Source organism: Zootermopsis nevadensis, unplaced genomic scaffold (genome assembly GCF_977971745.1).
Source record: "Zootermopsis nevadensis isolate Lab colony 2312 unplaced genomic scaffold, Znev_1.0 Znev_ptg000001l, whole genome shotgun sequence".
Taxonomy (NCBI): domain Eukaryota; kingdom Metazoa; phylum Arthropoda; class Insecta; order Blattodea; family Termopsidae; genus Zootermopsis; species Zootermopsis nevadensis.
In genome coordinates, this window is record NW_028259133.1 from 11215843 (window position 1) to 11236345 (window position 20503).

Here is a 20503-nt window from a genome sequence, read left to right on the forward strand (position 1 = left end):
TGAAAATTACAAACAAAGGACCCTTAGTCCTAGAAGGCATATCTAAATTTGCAAAAATTTACAAAGGCTTATCAAGTTTCGTGATTATTTACCATGCCCTTCCCTAGTGTCTCCACGACAATATCAGTACCTTAAACCTGCGATTTCTTCCATTTCCCGGTGATGGAGCTGAAGTTAAAAATTACACTAAAATTTTGAAGTAGTCTAAGCCCAGCAAGAACTCCTTACATGTTTACATACAGGTCTCGTCACAGTATATTCTGAATGTTACACCCAAACGCTGTATTCTGTAAAAGAAAAATATGCCCCCTACTGTACATCTGAAGGCACTCCTGAACTGACGAGACAGTACAATGTCCGAGAAATCCTGCATTACCCATTTCATCATGGGCTTGTATTTAAGTTGTGTTTACAACCGGCGTTAAGCAACACATGCTTCTATAGAACTGGAAGCACAGTGTGTATATAAAGGCTATTAAACACATGACAGTGGTTATTATGGGCAGATGCAGTGGTTCTTCGTGAAGAGAAACGAGCTGAAAATGTTCTTATTTAAGTACTTAAACTTTGTAGCTGATATATAGTAAAGAGACCCAATAACGCCATTACTGTCACTGGAAAATCATTCTCAATGCGTTATTTCATACATTAATAAGTATTATAATTCTTCATATTTTCTATGTTCTGTGTACTTATTAATAGAGCTTTTCAATTATTTCATAGATAAAAAATACGTAGTATAATTCAATAAGCAAAAATAATGTACACAAATATTTCTAAACACTTCATTTTCATAACAATCACTGCAAATGCCCTGTTTTCAGTATAAAATCCATTGTTATTGTTGCGATGGAGTCAGACTATGTCTCTGTGGAAATGGATCGTTAATGGGCCCACTGTCCATCCTCCAGATGATTCACGGAATGTGGAACAGAGACGGGATGATTCTGAGAGAGAAAAATCCTCTCCCAGTGTCACAAATTCAACATGGACTGACCTGGGCATGAGTCCGGGCCTCCGCGGCGAAAAATGAAATTCTGAACTCACTTTTTGAGGACATGGTCGAGTGACATTAACTTCCAAAGGTTTTACCCCATCTAATGTCTTCGTGCTACTGACCCGTCCATCTCTGCCATAAACACAGGAACTTACTGCACGAAGGAATGTATCTGGCAGTACTGTAACCACGTACTACGTCACTTTCAGACCACTGTTCGCATTCTCGAACGGACAATACATGATTCTTATATCCGTATTAATAATTCATCTGAAACAATCATAATACTCATTATCTGGCAGGTGGCCCATCAGACGCCCAATTCCACAGGAACACAGTCTCACCCCACAGCAGTAATAACAATCATCAATACGAGGCGGCGGTGGATTGTGACGTGGAGGCATAATTAATTGTATGTTCGGTTGTGCAGTACAAAGCTTTTACACAAGACAACCCTATTTTGTTTAAAAGAATTTTAATTAGTCTCTAGCACGATGTTTTAGATCTTCATTAAGTTTACCACTACTTATGATAATATTAATAGTATCAATGAAGTGTTTATGAAATTGTATCACGAGAATTATTGTTAAACTGAAAATAATAAACATGCTTGCCACCTCACTGACTGTCAGTTTACAAATTATACTAGGCTATATAATTACAATTACGTGGTCCAGTTCAGTCTATATGTTTGTAACACGTAGCTACTAATGAGGAAGAAATGAGCTGAATAAAATTTAGTTTTAATTACATCAAGAAATGAATAAAATGCACTCACTACCACTTTACGTAAATTACTGTTTTAGAGAAAACGGCTGCAAAATACTAACGCACAGACCCTTCTACTGTCAAAAAAGTAACAATTAGAAATTGCATTAGTAATGACTTCTGACGCAGTAACTGCTCAATCCATATTGAATGCCCTGAAAACTTCATTAAGTAGTTAAATGTGCGCAACTACAACTGAAAATCAGCTTCTAATTTTCAGATTTTAATGTAAAAATAAAAATAAAACCAGACCTAATAATCTAGTTCCCCCATCTTGTCCTACTTTAATAGTGGCATGGCTGGATTAAAGCTATTCCCCGAGATTTGCGGTGAATATGTGGATGTTATTATTCTGGGTTGTGACGGCGGGCGGACTCCTAAGTTCATTTTCCGGTCTGCACTGTGTACGCTATATGTCCAACACTGCAAGGTATGAATGAAAAGTGAATAGGATTAGCGAAGTTAGAGGAATGTGGAAGCTTTCGCCTGTAGCAAGCAAGAAACTCCTTGGCAAATATCAATCAAGATGGCCAGTTCCTCAACTGACATTCGAACCAGATACCTATACTGTGTAGCGTTCGTATTTGTGCAATATTGTTACTTAATTCATGCCAATTATAAAAAAAAGATGGATGTTCTCTGGGTTGTTGCACCGTGTCGTGTGGCAGAAGATTGCCGACGTTTCAAAATACTCCTCACCGCGAGATCCGTAATCCCATTATGGTAGACGTCTTCAACTTTCTGTATTATAAAATTCATTCCAGACTTTTTATCTCCATATAGAAGTAATTAACTTGAATTTCACACTTATCTGTGAGGTAATCATGAAAAATTCGAGATTTCTTTCTATAGACGTAAATTGTATAAATAAAACAAAATAACACAAAGTATGCAAACTGGCACAGACAAGAGGTTGATGTAAAATTGCACTCCGGCAGCAAATCTGAAAAAGAATGTAATACGGCTCTACAAAATGTTTTCAAGAATATGAATAAAAAAAGGCCTCCTCCCCTTACAAAGCTGAACTTCAAAGTTACGTTCGACAATTACACTTACTTATAAAATGCATATTGTTGACTTGCAATACGCGTTTAAAGGTACGTGCAAAATTCGTTTAAAGCAGGGGTTCTCAGCCTTTTTCGCTGGCGTACCACTAATTCTAATTTAACACAGTAAATATACCAATAACCAAATGCGTTCAGCGAAATCTTATTTATCTTAATATTATCCGTTGATTTTCTTACTTAGTTCGCGTACCATAGGTTGAGAAACGCTGGTTTAGAGTATTTATAGTTATAATATGTTTACTATTCACGCCGAATTCGATAACATGTGAAGATAATGACAGAGAGCTGTTCCCATCGAAATTTTTGTTCATCCCAATCGCGTGACAAATGCCAAGTGTTTAATAATTTCTTTCCTTTTCGCAACATCCCTGCCCCCTGCTTTTGACATAACGATCAGTGCTCCTGGGACTTAATTCTGGTCAAAACAAGTTTGTTGCTTTATTTGTTTCAGATGTTACGTTCCTGTTCTTCATACTTATATTCCTTATATTATACGTCGCAAAGTAATAATACGCCTAATTTTATGAGTTAGCTACCCGGCGGCTTAAAAAAATACCTGCCAATAAAGCACCAGAAACTTCCACAAAATTTCAAATGGTCAACAACAAAACATATTTATTTATTATTTGTGGTTTGCTTAACGGCGCTGTCAGTAACACGGGTATCAAATTACAGGATTACTTATAAACGATGAATTCGAAAGAATATGGAAGGAAGAGATCGTTGCCTTACTGACAGCAGTTACCCGGAAAAATCACATCATAGGTTATTATTACTTTTATTACCACTGCTATCATTATCGTCATCATTTAACACTAGTGGAAACAGCCGTTAAAATTCAAATGGAAATTATTTTTTTCTCGCTTTCATCAATCACCTCTTAAACACCTCCCCTTATTCATTTCGCATCTTCGTGTTCCTTTATCTTATCTTCCATTTGTCAGTAGATTGCAGAAGACGAACGAAAAGCAACGTCAATGAAAAACATTAGCCGTGCTACATACTACATTATTAAACACGCTGAAATAGAGTGAATTTCTGAGTGACGGTTTTCTATGTTCCTGTGAAATTTCATAGATACACCACGTGAATGTTACTGCTATCTTCTGGGAGATATGAACTTAACAGTGCACACTGCGAAATCTAGCAAACAACCAAAAAGCATCAGACTGGCCGGCTTACATTGTGCATAATACGGGTTAAATCGCCTTTACTGCACGCCAACACCGAGAATTTCATGTCGACATTTGTTATTTTACTGTATTTCATCACAGCCTCTAATTTGCATATATTTTAAATCGGTACACGTGCGCCTAATAGGCGGAACTCGAGCTAAATGTTACATGCGGGCCTGGCCGCACCACATCTCAGGCGGTCGGCAGCATGCTTCTCACCGCGAAGGCCTGGGGTCGCGTCCAGGTCAGTCCACGTGGGATTTATGGCCCGTCAGAGGCCCAGTTCCACAGAGACAACAATCCACACAACCTTTTGACCTATCGAATATAAACCGACCGAATGCTTACTGATTTTGAAATTGACTTATGCACTCTATGGTATTGTTTGAAAAGTCGATTGTTACTCGGCTTGTCAAACAATACGTCACTTTCTTTATGAAACCCGAAGGTTCATCACCGTGTTCACAAAAGCCCGCCATCGAAATCTATTCTGAGCTAGCCGCATCCAGTTGGCTCCATCGATTACTATCTCCCTAAAGTCCATCTTAACATTATCCTCCACCTACGCCTAGGTCTTCCCAGCGGTCTCCTCCCTTCAGACCTCCCAACCAATACCTCATAAACACCCCTCTCCTTCCCCATGCGTGCCGCATGTCACGCCCGCATCACCCTCCTGAATTTAATCACCCTAACAATATCAGGTAAACGGTTCAGGCCGTGAAACTCATCATCATGAAGTTTTCTCCATGATAAGTCCTCCTCCCTTTTGGTCCATATATTTTCTTTAATATTCTGCCCTCAAAAATCTTCAATCTATGTTCCTCCCTCAATGTTTGCAACCAACTGGCAAAATAACACTTCCGCCTATTATAACCATGAGTGTTTTTTATGAGACGGAAGGGCAACAGCCTGGACTGAATAATAACAAGCATTCTCTGAATTTAACTTGCTCTTGATTTCGTTACGAATGTCTGACTTGTTAATGTCGTCCCCATTTTGTCACATTTTTGAATGATTCATTAGCTGTCCTTAAATTCTGGTTCTGTCCTGAATTCTCGTAACGAGACATGATAATTTACCTTGTCTTTTCTGAGCAATTCAAAGTAATTAATTGGTAAGCGTACTTAAGCAAAGACTGTTTCTTCCGTTTACGTGATAACTCTAGTATTCAATCAACTGCACTCAATAATGCTCATGAAAGATATCCCCGTTCTGTAAAATATACGATAACAAAATCAGAGCTGCAATTCTACATCACAAAAATTAAAAAAAAACTGAAAAATGTTTACTTTTAGAACATCAACCACATGTCCTGCTTTCAAGGAGTTTATCTCTTTCGTGTAAGCATTTCAAATGTTAGGAATTATATCAAAATGCATTTTAGATCCACGTCAAATCAATATGAGGAAAATTTGCTTGAAGTCAGCGAGTTACTCAGACGCAATTTATTGTATGCCCCCACCACTGACACCGTTTCATATTTTTCTGTATGCTTTATATTAAAAGACTGTTATAGTGCGCAAGGCCAATATGTCACTGTTTCACTCTTTACTTTCTGGGATCAAGTGCTCTTTCCCCACTTTTTGTTGTTTCAAAATCTGATCGCCCTATTGTGAATAGAACATGCACTTGAAACTACAGAACGTACCATTTAAAACGCAACTACACAATCACGACCATTGCACAAAAATTCATTACCCTCTCCCAACCTTCTCCGTGACAGTCCAGTCAAGGTCACCCTTGTCCCTAGGCCGCCGCTCATGCCAGTAGGAAACATGGTATTCAGAAGCAGAACAAGTGCTCATTCTCGAACATTACTTCGCACAGAAATCGTTTGTTGTTACTCATTAAACACAACACTGGCAAACTTTTGCCGACATTGACCCAGAAACACTTAGCAAAGTCGCACGCAACATACCAAAATGTTTTGTAATTTCCTAACAAATAATAATAATAATAAAATAGTTCGTCTCGTCATGTTGTTGTCACCAAAGCTTACAAATACTGTTGAAGTTAAAGCTTAATTTCAAATGAAACACTGTGTATACATATTCTGTAACCTTAAAAAAATATCAAGGCCGGAGGGAAATTCATAACATTTAGTAAATAGAGATTTTTGAAACCCGAAAAATGTTCAGATGACGCATAGGCATATATGTGTTCAAGACGCTTGTTTCCTTCTGGAAAGAATTAAGAATAATATATAACATTGCCTTATTTCGTACAGAAACGCAAACACTTCAATACGATAACTCATAATAAAATAAATTCGAACTGAGCTCGAAGATCTTACGCTGTCATCAACAAAGCTATTAAATAAACACAAATATGAACGCCGAACAGGAAGAATACGTCGTTCCTTTATGGATTAATGGAATGGTATTCTGAAAAATGACATTTCATAAAGGACATAAATTAAGCTTTTCAGAACATTCTATTCCAAATTCTGCCTTTTCTCACACTTATTACTGGAATCATCATCATCATCATTAATAAGACATTATTTATCACCGATTAGGAATGCCCATACAGGGCATCTTTTGCTTTTTGAAAGAACACCTCTTTCGCATATTAGGAAATAGTTTTTGAGTTAATTTCAATTTTCAAAACACACTACTACGATACAGATAGTCAATGAGCAGACACTTAGAAGTACTTCGCGTGGGAGCCTCACTGTCACGGCCGTGAAAAACACAAGACGGTGTGATTGGTCGAAATTTGACAGATAATAGCAGAAAGGATTACAATACATAGCAGGAAAAACACTTACCCAATCTTTCTCCGGTTTCCTAAATTCTTAGGATCCCGGCTCTATCCATGTTCACGAAGAGAAGATACACACATTAAATCCGTTGAGACACACATTTATCACAGCTATGCACTTGTGTCTCATAATTTCTTGCACAATTTCAGGAATAATCTTCCAACATCTTCAACCCCAATTCAGCCATGTTGAACTGTACAAAACAGATTTCAATATCAGCGCCATCACGTAGAATACTGCACAACTGTCGTAATTACTACATATATCGTGTGTATAGATCGCGCCAGCAATCACTTTGAGATTGCAAATCGAGTTCAGCGATAGAAGTATCGATTGTTCGGTATCGCAACACAAAGTGTCTATTACGCATAATAGATGTCGATAAGGAACATGTTTTGGACACGTACTTCCTCCCAACAAAACAAAGAATCGGAATTGCTCTTTCCTGCTGATAGTAAGTTCTATTCGCGAACAATTTTTTTTTTTAACAAACAACCAAACTTATTCGTAGTATGTTTCACTTTGCTCAACTCCAGTTGTTACTTTCTATATACGCAATTTCACAAACTGGCAGGGGATATATATAGATCTAACGACACACACACACACACACACACACGTAATTTCTTATTGCCGTGTAGATGGTAGATGGCAGCACTATAGGGAAACTTGTCCAACTAGTTGCTTCCACCCTTGACTTCTAATGAGGGACAAAATCATTGGCCGTTTAATAAGAAGAAAAGCAATGTTCATTATGCTAAATTATTTTCATTCAACTTATCACAGGCGAATTGTTTGATATAGTCGCGCTTTAGTTTGGCTTGGCTGTTTATTTATATTGTGCTGCCATCCGTCGGGGGGCGGTAAACATAACAGCAGTTTTAATAGCAGTGCCTCAGGCGGTAACAAGGATAACTGTTATTCGACCTTAACGTTTGATCTGATGGTGAAGGCAGTAAGGTCCTCTGACTCTTCGGTCAGTTTCTTCTGCCAGACAACATGGAACATGTTTTAAAAGAATTTTTTGCTTCACAGTAGTAATTTTCTTATATATAAAGCCCCTTTGTTCAGTGGTCTTCATTCCTGTCTGTTTCCATCCAGTTTCTATTCAGTCACAAATGGTTTATGTTCATATTTTGATATATCACAATTTAATTGACTTATAAAGATTATTTAAGTTGTGTTATATTCCACGCTATATGGAAATAATGCAGGGATTACAAACTGTTTTGCAAGTGGGTTTCAGTTCAATTCCAGACACAATGCATATCAGTATTGAAACAAATTGTTTAACATCTGATGTTATTTAAAATGTATGAATTGTAATTCCACAAACACAATCTGTAGTTGGTCTGAAGCAAATCTCATCCAGAATTAGAACTTTAAACAATGTCATGTATAAGGAAAGTTACTGGTGAAACAAATTGAAGTCAATTCTTTACATACATTGACAGTTTTGAAATGAAGGCATTAAACTTGGTATCTTTGTGCAGAGGGTACAAATGATAAAAAGGTTTATGAAACTGAGTTCTTTCAGCAATTTTATGGGATTAAAATCACCCCAGAAAGGCAGGAGTTTATAAAAGATATGTTTCAAGGAATACAGGTATCACTTTTCATCTTGGACAGCTTCTGTATCTGCTGATAAATGAAGGAACATGGGGGCAGAGGATTTTTCTTCTAGTCTCTGCGTCCAGACCGGCTCTGGGGCCCACCCAGCCTCCTCTACAATGGGTACCGGGGTCCTTTCCCGGGGGTAAAGCCGGCCGGGGCGTGATGCTGACCACTCACCCCCATCTAGTGCCGAGGTCAAGGAAGAGAGGAGCTATACCTCCACTCCCCCCAAGCGCCTACATGGCGTATAGTGGGACAAACTTTACTTTACTTTATTAATTTTTACTGTGTTCTTAATGTAGTAAATTGACTGTGTGTTCTTCTTCCATATTTCTAATAGTTCAGGGCAGGCATGGTAAACCTTTAATAACTTTGGGCTGGAACCACTTTTCTCATTATGACTACATGCTATATTACATATCAAGCAAATTATTGCCAGTAGCTGAAGCAAATAAGTCCAAAATTGATGCTAGAGAAATAAAAAGTTCAAGATAAGTCTACATTATACTCAACTTAATCATATAGTTAACCATGGTATGGGGGAGTCTTAATTAACTAAAATAAAAGTAAATGTTTAATTTGTTTATACAATAAATAGTGATTTATTTATTTGGGAACAGGGGCAAACAAAACTACATTAATCACTGGGATTATTCATGAAACACTGAGTACATATGTTACAGTGTGACAAATATTTATATCACAAAACATTCAAGCCCACCAACATTAATTTTGTGACAATATGTAGGTCTTCAGTGATCACCTTCAAGTAGTATTCATACACAAGAAATGTAATGAACAGTGAAACATGTTAACACAACATCATTGACAGTTATATGCATTACAATCCATTTTCTCCCTTCATATTCAAAACAAATGCTTTCAAAATACTAAATATCAACATTTTCGTAACTCTGCAGTTTCCAACACAAAAGCGCACGTGTGTGTTTACCTCCTTGTACAAATTAAGCAGTATTTATTTAGTAGCAATTTAAAAAGATATAGGTCTGTATATTCAGGTGTGCAGTTATGTCCATCGTGGTGTACTTTCACATAAATTTGAACATGAAACATATTTAATATGAGATGATCATTACATGACATTTTATTATAACAACAACAACACTGGAAGGACTGAGCTGGCAGCAATACCAGTGTTTCTGTTACACCTAATCTTTTAGTGCATATGAAGGGCCATGTTTCTTTGATTCATAAAAATATTGATATTAAAACCACTTATTTTTTTATTTATTGTGTTTTACATCAGGAAAGATAATCCTTAATAATATCATAACAAAGTATAGATTAAATACTTTAATGAATCAGTATGCAAATAAGGTTAGCCCAAAGTATGGTACATGGCACTGATTAACATTTCCACCTCTGTGTAGTGCATAGTGCACAGCCATGTCTGTAAACACTAGATCACTTGTTACAGCTCAATTCCCGCTGAGTAGTACCCGCATTTTCCGTTAACCGATCCGCATTCTGCGAGCCGATCATTAAAAATGTCACCTAGAGAATAATTTAAAAAAACTGAAGTTTATGGAATTATTTTGAAGACCAGAAGTATATTCATTCTCAATATTTCCCATGGAAATATATATTTATATGAAACACTTAAATCATTGGGCTTCAAATATTGAGTGCAAAGAATTACAGAAGCAACAAATGTTCAAAATACTATAGTTAAATTTAAGCATGTAACCAGTTATTAAAGTGTTAGTGAATATATCCAGACACAATTTACATTTTGTACCACAAAATTCACACATATTATAAACTACATTTAGAAAAAAATATTTACAGTATTTTATGTATTTCACAGTTGCTAATGGGATAAAATATTTAATATATTTGTGTAAAGTGATGTATCACTGCACATCATATAATGTAAAGGAAATGTGCCGGTAGCTACAGTAATTCTGACATTAGTCTATGATTAAATAATATAGGCTTCAATGATTAGAAGTCATACAAATTACTGGTGGAAAATACATGAAAAATATTTATGATGTTCGTATTTGACAGTGAAGGAAAGTGTCTCATATTTTTACAAATCAGTTGTGCAGTATACATGAGGTAAATTAATTTGAAGTGAAACAAAATATAAGAGGAAATGTGTTGGTATCTAAAGTAATTTTGAAGTTAGCTCATGGTTGTTGAATGTAGGCTTGGTTAGTAAGAATGCACTGTCCATAGAAGTCATTAACAGAATCTGGGATAAACAGTAGCCTTTAATGGGGTTTCTATAAGCCCAGGGAAATTACATCTGATGTTCTTATTTAACACTTATTGGCACTCTAGTAAAAAAATAAATAAAATTTTAAAAAATCATATTACTTTATATCTATGCACATTGTAACTGAATGTTATAAACATTACAATACACTGAGGAGTATCATTAAAACAATGTTACTTTCCAATTCCCTTACAGTATTTCTCACTGAATGAAAAATAAACTATAATTTTTAGTCATTAGTGTTAGGTGTTAAATAGTGATGTCAAAAACAGGTGGCATAGCCAAAAGGTAATGATGGAATGCAAGTCCCACAAAAATGTAAGGTACAGAGTTTGCCTTTCTAGAAACAGATTAATTACATAATATTAAAGCCAGACAGAACGTAAAGTCTGCCACTCTAGATTTCCAAGAATCTCCTTACTCAAAACAAAACTGACCATATACAATCAGCTCCACTGCCTATAAGAAATAATGACGTGGGAAGTGCTATGGAAAACTATAAACATTCAAAAGAAAAATCATATAAAATCACATAAAACATATAACATAATATAATATTCTCAACCATATTATTCTGAAGTCTGCCAAGGTTTTTTCATATAATAATCAGAAAATTACTTTTCACTGTTTACATTTGCCTAAAATTTATAAATATTATTAACTATATTCTACCATAGTAACGCTATTCCTTAATTAAGCAGCAGTACATTTTTTAGTAAAAATGTGTATATCCCTGATGATGGCCCTGGTAGACCAGAAAATGTAAGGTTAATGGTTTTCAAATAACATTGTATCCAATATCAAAGTTATTTTATTTTTCTGAGAAAATATTTTTTTAAAGTTATTAAATACGTACAATAGATAGAATTAATTCTCTTCAATCCTTTTCCTTGTAACTTAAATTCATTCTGCCCTAACACCATGAGCCTGGTTAATTTGAATGCTCTTTATACACTATGATTTGCTTGCCAAATGAGACAGTAAATATTAAATTCTATTATGGTCTATTGTATGAAGTGCAGAAAGGGTTAAGAGTATGTAGTTTCTTGTCAGTGGAAATCAGTAGTTTAAATGTGAAGACTTGATTAATTTCTCCCGAAACAGATTCAGCTGAATAAAACTGATAAAATGTTATCAGACTCTTGACCCAATTTGAGATTCTTATGTAACACTAGTTATGACTATGACTGCAACTTCAAATTCTTTTGATTCTATATTTTTGTTGTTGTAGAAAGTATCTACTTTGATATAACTCTCCCTTGCATTCTGCAGAGCTGCATAATGCCATTTCAAGCAAGAAGGCAATATGTTTTACATATAAACATTACATTTTTCAAGTGAAAATGTTCTTTCTTCACATCAAAATATACTAGGATAAGGAACTAAGAACTTCCCACAAAAGCATTCAAAAACACAAAAATGTAAGATTTACAATTCTCTTATCATACTGACTACCCAGGACACTGGTATCCACAGCTACATTCTTGAATAAATCTCCACTCCACTGCTGCATGTATGCTAGCATAACATGTTTTTCATGGTGATGTGTCCACTAGCACCTGTGCAAATTCAGTTATCAGTTTCTGAAATTTTGTCCATTAATGAGAAAAAAGACACAAGTATCAGTAGAATACTTGTTACTTCTTTGTTCTGAATACCAGCATAGTAAATATGAATAATGAATTAAAGCTTTTATATTTCAATGCTTGGATTTGTTGATTTGCTAACTTTCTATTTAACTGTGAATTTAACATAAAAACTTATCCCAATCTGGTTCTCATCTTCAGATATTTCTGTATTACAGATAACCACATATACTTTGTTATGTAAATTTGCAATTGCTAACCTTCAACTACCAAAATTTGCCATAAGAATAAAATCAGATGTGCCAAGGAGGAGTGACATCATGTCAAGATGCTATGCTTAAGCCATGGCAGTTACTAATCTGCCCTCCCGAAGAAAAGTGCTCCCAGCCCCTCAAGTACTGATATTTTTAGTGATATGATATACAACAAGTATAAGCAACCTAAAATCCAATAATGGTTTTGGCACGAGATAAACAATTTTAAAAATTTAGTGTTGCATTCAACATATTATAATTCTTTTGTCAGACTCCTTAACTGAGTAGCACTTCTACATAAACCATATGGGAAATAATTTCTCAGTGTGAATTATATCATTACACAGTGTACGCTATAGTGTATTTGGATTTAATTAAAATTAGAATTGAGGTACAACTACAAATTAATACTAATTGGCTAGTTGGCTTGTTTCTTATACCCCCAGTGACATTTTATGATGACCTTGCTGACCCCTGCACATCTATATAAGGGTGTATTATCCTTTTCTGAGGCCAAGTACTCACAGGGCAGATTCTGATACCCCAAGTGATAGGGTTGTCATGGCCAGATTCTATTATTTATCCTTACCTGAGCCTGTAATATTTGTTCTTTTCACATCTTTAGCAACAGACTTTTTGTTGTAAGTAAAAAGGTGTTGGTACTCTGTACTGTTCTGTATTACCAAAAAGAAAAAAGCAGTGTCTATAATTTAAAGTATATGCTCTACATAAACCTTCTGATGAAATTACAGTTAAGTCTAAGAAAAACATTACTTTGTTTTCATACAAACTTCTAATTTAATTATTTTTGACTTTTAAACTGTAATGATTTTCACAATGTAAAATAACCTCCAAACACAATATTCATATAAACTTCTAATTTAATTATTTTTCGACTTTTAAACTTCAATGATTTTCACAATGTAAAATAACCTCCAAACACAATATTCATACAAACTTCTAATTTAATTATTTTTTGACTTTTAAACTTTAACGATTTTCATGATACAAAATAACCTCCAAACACAATATTCAAGTGACCACAAAATATATGCAGTACATGAAACAATATTCTACTGTCATGCTTGATGGTTCTTTATAGTTTGGAACATGAATGACTGAATTACAGCACACTTTTGTGACAATGCAGTATTTAAATTTCCTCAAAAATATTTCTAACTATTTTTATGTTCATAAATTTTGTAATTAACAATTAAACAAACTTGATAGCAAAGTTTTAGAACTGCTACCAGATAACGTGGCAAGATTACTGCATACAAGAATAGACTGAATCTCACCTCCAATGTCTTGTCTTTAAAATGCAATGTCATATAATTAAACATTTGGCACAAATATCACAACCTTTATAATCCTATCCAACTAAACATTTATTAACATATCTGACAAAGTCTGAAATTGTCAAGATAAGTCCAGAACCAGATACTTAATTTACTAACACTTTGAAATTATACATCCACACATTTCAGCAAATTTGTTTCTTGACAGTTTCAAAATAACTGCTACAGAAAGTTTTGTGTCCACACCTACCAAGGAAACAACAATTAACAATGTAATGTTACTGAGTAAAGACATGACCACTACAGTGTGTGCTCCTTACATTGTAAAAGCTTCAGGGAAAAGGAAGTGGAATATGAAATAAAGACCTGGATGCTTGTGGATGAGGAATTATATAGAATAAGGAACTAGATGTGGAAATAAACTTGTGATGGTACTAAGAGTACAGACCAGAATCTTGGAAACTCACATCTCAAGTAGAAAGCAAGTTAATGTGCTTTGAAAGGAAAATTCTACGGAAAAACTTTGGCCTCCTAAAGAATAATGATGGATCATATAGAATTAGATATAATGCAGAGTTAGAAGAATTGATCCATCATGAGCACGTTACGAGATATATTAAATCGCAACGGTTAAGATGGGAGAGTCATGTGGTCAGAAAGGGAGAGGATAGAATGCCACATTTGGTATTAAACCAGAAATTGTGGGGAACAAGACCTAACGGAAGACCAAGGGGAAGGTAGATTGATGTGATAGAGGAAGATATGAGAAAGATGAAAGTGTGCAACTGGAAGAAGGTAGCTCAAGATAGGAAGAGATGGGGACATATTGTTCAGGATGCCAGAGCCCACCAAGGGCTGTAGTGCAAGAGAAGAAGAAGAAGAAGAAGAAGGTACTAAGAGTAGAGGATTGGCTTGGGTTTTAAAACTTTTTCATAACATCAGCATCATATTTTGAAGTGATACTACAAGTGATTGGTCAAGATATCTGTCAGATGGATATAAAATAAAGAATTGCAATACTTCCAAGAATAAAATTAGCCATTATGCTGAGACTTTGGTGGGGGGGGGGGGGGGGGGGGGGGAACTTTCACTACCTTAATGTTTATGCTCTAGAGTCTGAAGCAGTCACACAGTCATCTACATATTAGACTACCTATCATTAATCATCTCATCAACATACTTTAAGTATAATAACCAAATTAACACACAATTAAAAGCACTGAAAAAATAAATTAAAACCTGCAACTATACTGCTATAAAAAGTGATATATAAGTGTATACATGTTGCAAGCTATGTGGTCACAAACATGTCTAAATTTTGTGTATTTTCATGGGAACTGGTAAACAAACATCTAAAATCCTTTCTCTGAAGTGTTTCTAAGTAGTATCTCAGCAGTTTCTGTACAATTTCAATACATTTCAGATACAGAAAGAAACTTGCATCAGTGTTGTTACAATGTTGTGCACCATTTTGAAAAGCATCCAGGTACTTATAATAATGAGAAATCAGAATCATATTGAGCATATACAACCATCTAAGGACTCGGATTAGCCGTTTTCATGCCAGTGTCTTGTCTACTGGTAAAATATCTAGGGTCATATTGATAATGGAGTTGTGAACATTTAGTTCTTTTATAGAGGATAGGTTTAGAAAGTGGAAGGCATGAAAAGAACTTGGCAAGAAATAATGAAAACCTGCCAAGAAGTACTTAATGTTCTCCAAGGAAAGGATGTTATAAGATTAGTGTGGAATTATAATAGATCTAAGTTTACTGAACAGTCAAACATGTAAAATTGTTCTGATGGTTCATTCCATATTTATTTACTAACAGCCACGAAGGTTATTTTAAGTGTTTCAGTATTCTTAATACCCTTCCCCATAAAAGCTACGAATGACAACAGACATTATTGCATGTCCACTGTGATAATTATAAACTTAACTCTGTGTCGAGGTTTAATCATTGCTATCTTTGGTCTAAAATGAGACTAAATTTCCTTAGTAATGATACTTACAGTTAAAAATGTTTGCCACTTTACTTGGCATACAAGAATATCATCTCAAAGTTAGAATAATAATAATATTAATAATAAAATTGTAACATGAATACTGAACAGAGGAAAATAGCTATCTATTATCCCTGACTGTACTGAATTTACTTGTAAAATTTGAAGTGTATGTAAAGTACATTACATCTGAACCGGTTCAAGCAATACAAGTTCATTTTGGAGAGCAACAAAACACAAATGTAACACAACAATGTGTGGACCAGTTTCTATAAGTATTTTTACATAATTAAGGATGATGTAATGAATCTGACAATGAGTTCAATCATTTTTGTATACTTCCCACTTTTAGTTACCCTAGCATCTCAGCCTTAAAATAAATGTGACAAAAATTTCTGGCAGATTGTAGAATAATGCTGTGACCTATCTTAAAATGTCAAAGGACTCAAATTTTTTCAGGCACTTCTTCTGTAGTAAGATGGAACATTCAGAATATGTTTGGTTGCAATAGAAAACGATCTTAGCTACCGCTATTTAAAAATTAATGAAACTGTTCTTATAGGCATTCTCACAATTCTTAACACATGAACCTTGACAATACAAAAAAGATATTTTACGTTATAATTTACTCACTCTTTTGATTAGTGATTTTTATTATTATGCGATGATAACATTTCAGATACAGAATTCCATACAGTTGTTTATAAGGTATTCAAATGAGTAAACAAAAGGAGCTGAAATATTACCTGCACCTATAATCAGTTCACTGTGTCCATCCTGAATGGGCAGTATGAAAAGTAATGATGGGAAATCATACTAACTTTCACAGCTACTGCTAATTTTAGACTTGAAATTAGTCTTTTATTTTAATGCTTACACCTTTCTCATTTTATATCCATGCATTCATAAATTCTGGTTTTTTAAGGAGATAATATATGTCAATTTTTATTATAAGCAATCAGCTTGAATACTCCTATTCTTCAAAAACCAGTTTACACATTTGAAGACAATTACCAGTACTTTAATATAATTTATATTATTCTTGCATCATATTTATTAGGTTCTTTGACCTGACTGGTTGCTTGATTTTGATTGTTTGACTCAGAGTCAGCTATTACATTACATTACGTATGTTTCATAACTTTTTAAAGCTAATTCTGTATAAAATCAAAATGCCAAATTTGATATACATGTTTGCAAAATTTATTTTTTATAAAACCCATTGTATATTGTCTTTCTTTCAAATTTATAAGTTACAATGTTATTTATTCAGTTTATTTCTTTTGAGTTTTAATAAGCTGCAGTGGTTTGAAAATATGTGTAGACTTCATTTAATTCCAATAGAGTGATAATATATGCATCTTTATTACATTTAGTGGAAGAATAGCGTGAGCTAAACCATTATATATATTTCAGCTCTGCAGTTGTTACCACCCTTCAGTACAATATTTTCCATAGCAATTTCTTTGTTTTCAACCCAAACTCTACAGAGAAGATATGAGTAGTCTTGGTAGCCATGATGGTTGCTCGAGATGAAATTGTGGTTGTGCTCTTACGTTCAAGTTAGGAGAGGTAGTATGACCAATAGAAGAGATTAAATACAGCAAATGTAAGGGGGAAGCAGAACCGAGAGAGCTCATCAATACGGCGAGCTCTAATCTTATTTTTGGGCAGTGTTTCACTGCCTGCACACATGTTGTGAGTTGTCCTTGGTTCACAGCCAAGCATAGAATCATCTGCTCTTGCGCATTTCTTCTGGAATGAAACAAGAAAGAAACAAAGAACTAATGACGGTGCTATCATTCCTAATATTTTGTATTAATTTTTGAGATGAAGATGGCTGTTTTCTGGCTTGTAGTGCCATGTAGTCTGGTAGAAGTTTACCAACGTTTCAAAGGTCCTTGCTGCCTGCATCGTCGTCAAAGTACCTCTGAAACATCAGTACACCAGACTACACATCACTAGAACTCAGAAGACAACCATCTTAGTTTAATTCTGTAGGCAGAATTAAAATATTTTAGCTAAGGAAATATATGTAGTTTTAAGAAATAATTTTTTTGGGGTCCACAGTGGCCGCTCGGTCTGTAGCGCGGGTCTTGTGCCGCTTGGTTGCTGGGACCGTGTGTTCAAATCCCACTCAAGTCATGGATGTTTTTCTGTGTTGTGCTGTCCTGTGTACAGGTAGAGGCCTTGCAACGGGTCGATCCCTCGTCCAAGGAGTCCTACCGAATGTCCATAGATCGAGCCAACTGAAAAGTTGGGGACCCGTAAAGGGTACCAGAAAATGTACAAATATTCTTAAACCGGAGAGAGAGAGAGAGAGAGAGAGAGAGAGAGAGAGAGAGAGAGAGAGTTGTTACCACAGTAACTGCAACAGCTGAGTCAGGCTCTTCTGGGCTTTGATCTACTGCTTTTCCATTGACAGCTTCTGGGGACTTCTTCTTATCAAACACCTCAACTGGCTGTTTGCGCCACATGTAATTCACGAATGTAAATTCCAGAAGAGCACAGAAAACAAACGCTGGAACAAATATATACTTGAGTACATAAAGACAGAACTAATAGAAAGAAACACAATTAATTCTGACATAACGAATATATTGTGGATTCTCTTGGGAAGGGATTGGGGGTACTGAACGTATACAAATGATCACTTTAAAGACACTAGTTCACTGTTGGAAGTTCACACTAATGTTCAGAATTCAGTGATGATTTGAGGTCACTCAAACTGATACACAACTGTGTCAAAATAAATTTGTGACATAGCGAACAACGTGCTTCCACTGATGTAAGCAATTTGAGAAATGCTTACACAGCGTAAAAATTCCAGTGTATTTGCAATAATTTGATCTTTGACCTTTGTGAATGACTTCAGTGATATTAAAAGTGTTTGAGATCAATAACCTTTGTGTCTGTGGGGCATTTGTTCCCAGATAGTTTCTCAGAAGAGAGTTGCCATGGCTTAGACTGCATAAGTTACATTGCTGCCATGCTCTCATGACTGTTGGGGTACAGTGCTGTTGCCAGGTATCACTATAAGTCAGTTTCCCTTGTAGAAAGTCACTACTCTGTTTCTGACAGGTTTGCTTCATAAAACTTTCTGCCAGCTCTCTTGGTCCGTGTTCTTGGCAGACATACCTTTTAAACTTGGCACTTGGCACCAAGCACGTGTTTCAAAATTTGGTCAAGCTACAAAGGGAGAAATAAGGAATGGAAGAAAAAAATAGATGGGATTTTTAATGGCTTTTGCTAGTTTATTCAGAAACATGTTGATATACTAGCTTAAAATCAACTATTACAAGCTTTCTTCCTTACATGTTCCTTTGAGAGCATAGTTAATTAAAATCTTATAATTTGTCCATTATAGTTGATACAAAATCATTAAAAGTCTCAAAATATTATAACTAAAAGTGGACATAACTTTCTTAGGGAAGTAATATTTTATTATTAACTATGTGCCTTACATTTCTATTTTATTCTCATGAAACTCACCAGTGCAGGTCCCCATCCACACATCAATGGCCTTCACGTAGCTCACTTGTGGTAGTCCACTCTGGATCCCTAAAGCAGTTAACATTTAACTGACAGTTAAGCTTTAAATCTTGATATGATACAGTTTTAACTTTTACAAGCAAAGCACTTTACACCAGAATACATACATTAGAACTCTTTGTAATGCTCAAAGTGCAACAAACATCATGTAATACCAGTCTATACATTCATCATAAAGCTAGAGTCAGCGAATTCTGACTTAAGCAGTAAATAACATACTTGAAAATAAGCGGCTGTATGAAGAGGCAAAATTAAGTAATTTATAACAAGTTTGAAGTGTGTATGTGTGACAAAACTCTTATAAATTAACACTCGATACCCTCCATCAGTTTCTTTAAGGAAAGAAAGAGCAGACGAACTGTCTCTAGTTGAGCACTGACAGAATATTATATGCAGAGTCACAGGGAAGATACTTTCTGTTTCTGAGACACATTATTGCTCCATTTATATCTAGTTCAAGCAACGTTTCATACCCAAGACAATATGTATGTCCTATCTTAATGGAGACCGTGTGATTAAATATTCAAATCCCACAACAACACGTAACCATATTTCCACTTCATATTGTCATGATAATTGCCGATTCCCCATCCAAGAAGCCCTTCCTACTATATTTCAAATGGATTATAATTAAAATAACGTGTAAAAGAAAATAAAATGGTTACATTGTTAAGACATATGCATACATATAACTGTTGTTTTTTTTAAACATGTTTAGTTTAATAGTCTAAAATCACTTTATTAATTCAAATCTGTGTATCCTGATATTGAATATAAAATAATTTAATGCTTCTGTGTTGTTCGGATGTTGGTAGTGCTGCTCGCCGTGCTGGTGCGGCAACTTCTCCGACTTCTCTGTTGTGCAAATCATCTAAATGACGTGTAGCAGGCGTACTTAGTGATTCACATCACGAAACATTTCAGACCCACATGCCGAAGTTTGTATTTGTAAACTACTTTCGGCCAGCTTTACATAGAAAGAGGCAATCTGACACTCCAGAATTTCAAAGCGAAGTGTGTGGTGTCAGTTAAGCTACTGTTTCAGCCACTACGCGTCCTTTCAAGTTGCAGTCGCCCAATACCTCCAACTGAAGAAAATGACACGCACACACGAGTGTGGGAATGTGTCTAGGGTAATATCACTTTACGTTTGTGAATATCTGCAACTCTTTGGTAACAATC

The 20503-nt window shown here is 35.2% G+C and overlaps 2 protein-coding genes across 4 annotated transcripts in view; both read right to left on the reverse strand.

The window, feature by feature from the left end:
• Myo95E (Myosin 95E) overlaps positions 1 to 7295 on the reverse strand; it is a 105816-nt gene extending 98521 nt beyond the window's left edge. The window contains exon 1 of the mRNA XM_087342686.1: positions 6778 to 7295. The gene's annotated coding sequence lies outside the window, so the exon portion shown is untranslated. The remainder of the gene's footprint in view (positions 1 to 6777) is intronic.
• A 7532-nt stretch (positions 7296 to 14827) lies between these two features.
• The window catches only part of LOC110829935 (glycine receptor subunit alpha-3), a 253531-nt gene continuing 247855 nt past the window's right edge, over positions 14828 to 20503 (reverse strand). For 2 of the 3 annotated variants that reach the window (XM_022064165.2, XM_022064166.2), the window contains exons 9-11: positions 19262 to 19330; positions 18130 to 18290; positions 14828 to 17524 (exon numbers count right to left, since the gene is read on the reverse strand). In XM_022064165.2, coding sequence (XP_021919857.1) covers positions 17333 to 17524; positions 18130 to 18290; positions 19262 to 19330 — 422 coding nt within the window. In that variant the 3' untranslated portion in view covers positions 14828 to 17332. The remainder of the gene's footprint in view (positions 17525 to 18129; positions 18291 to 19261; positions 19331 to 20503) is intronic. The other variant, XM_087342853.1, reaches the window with a different exon arrangement.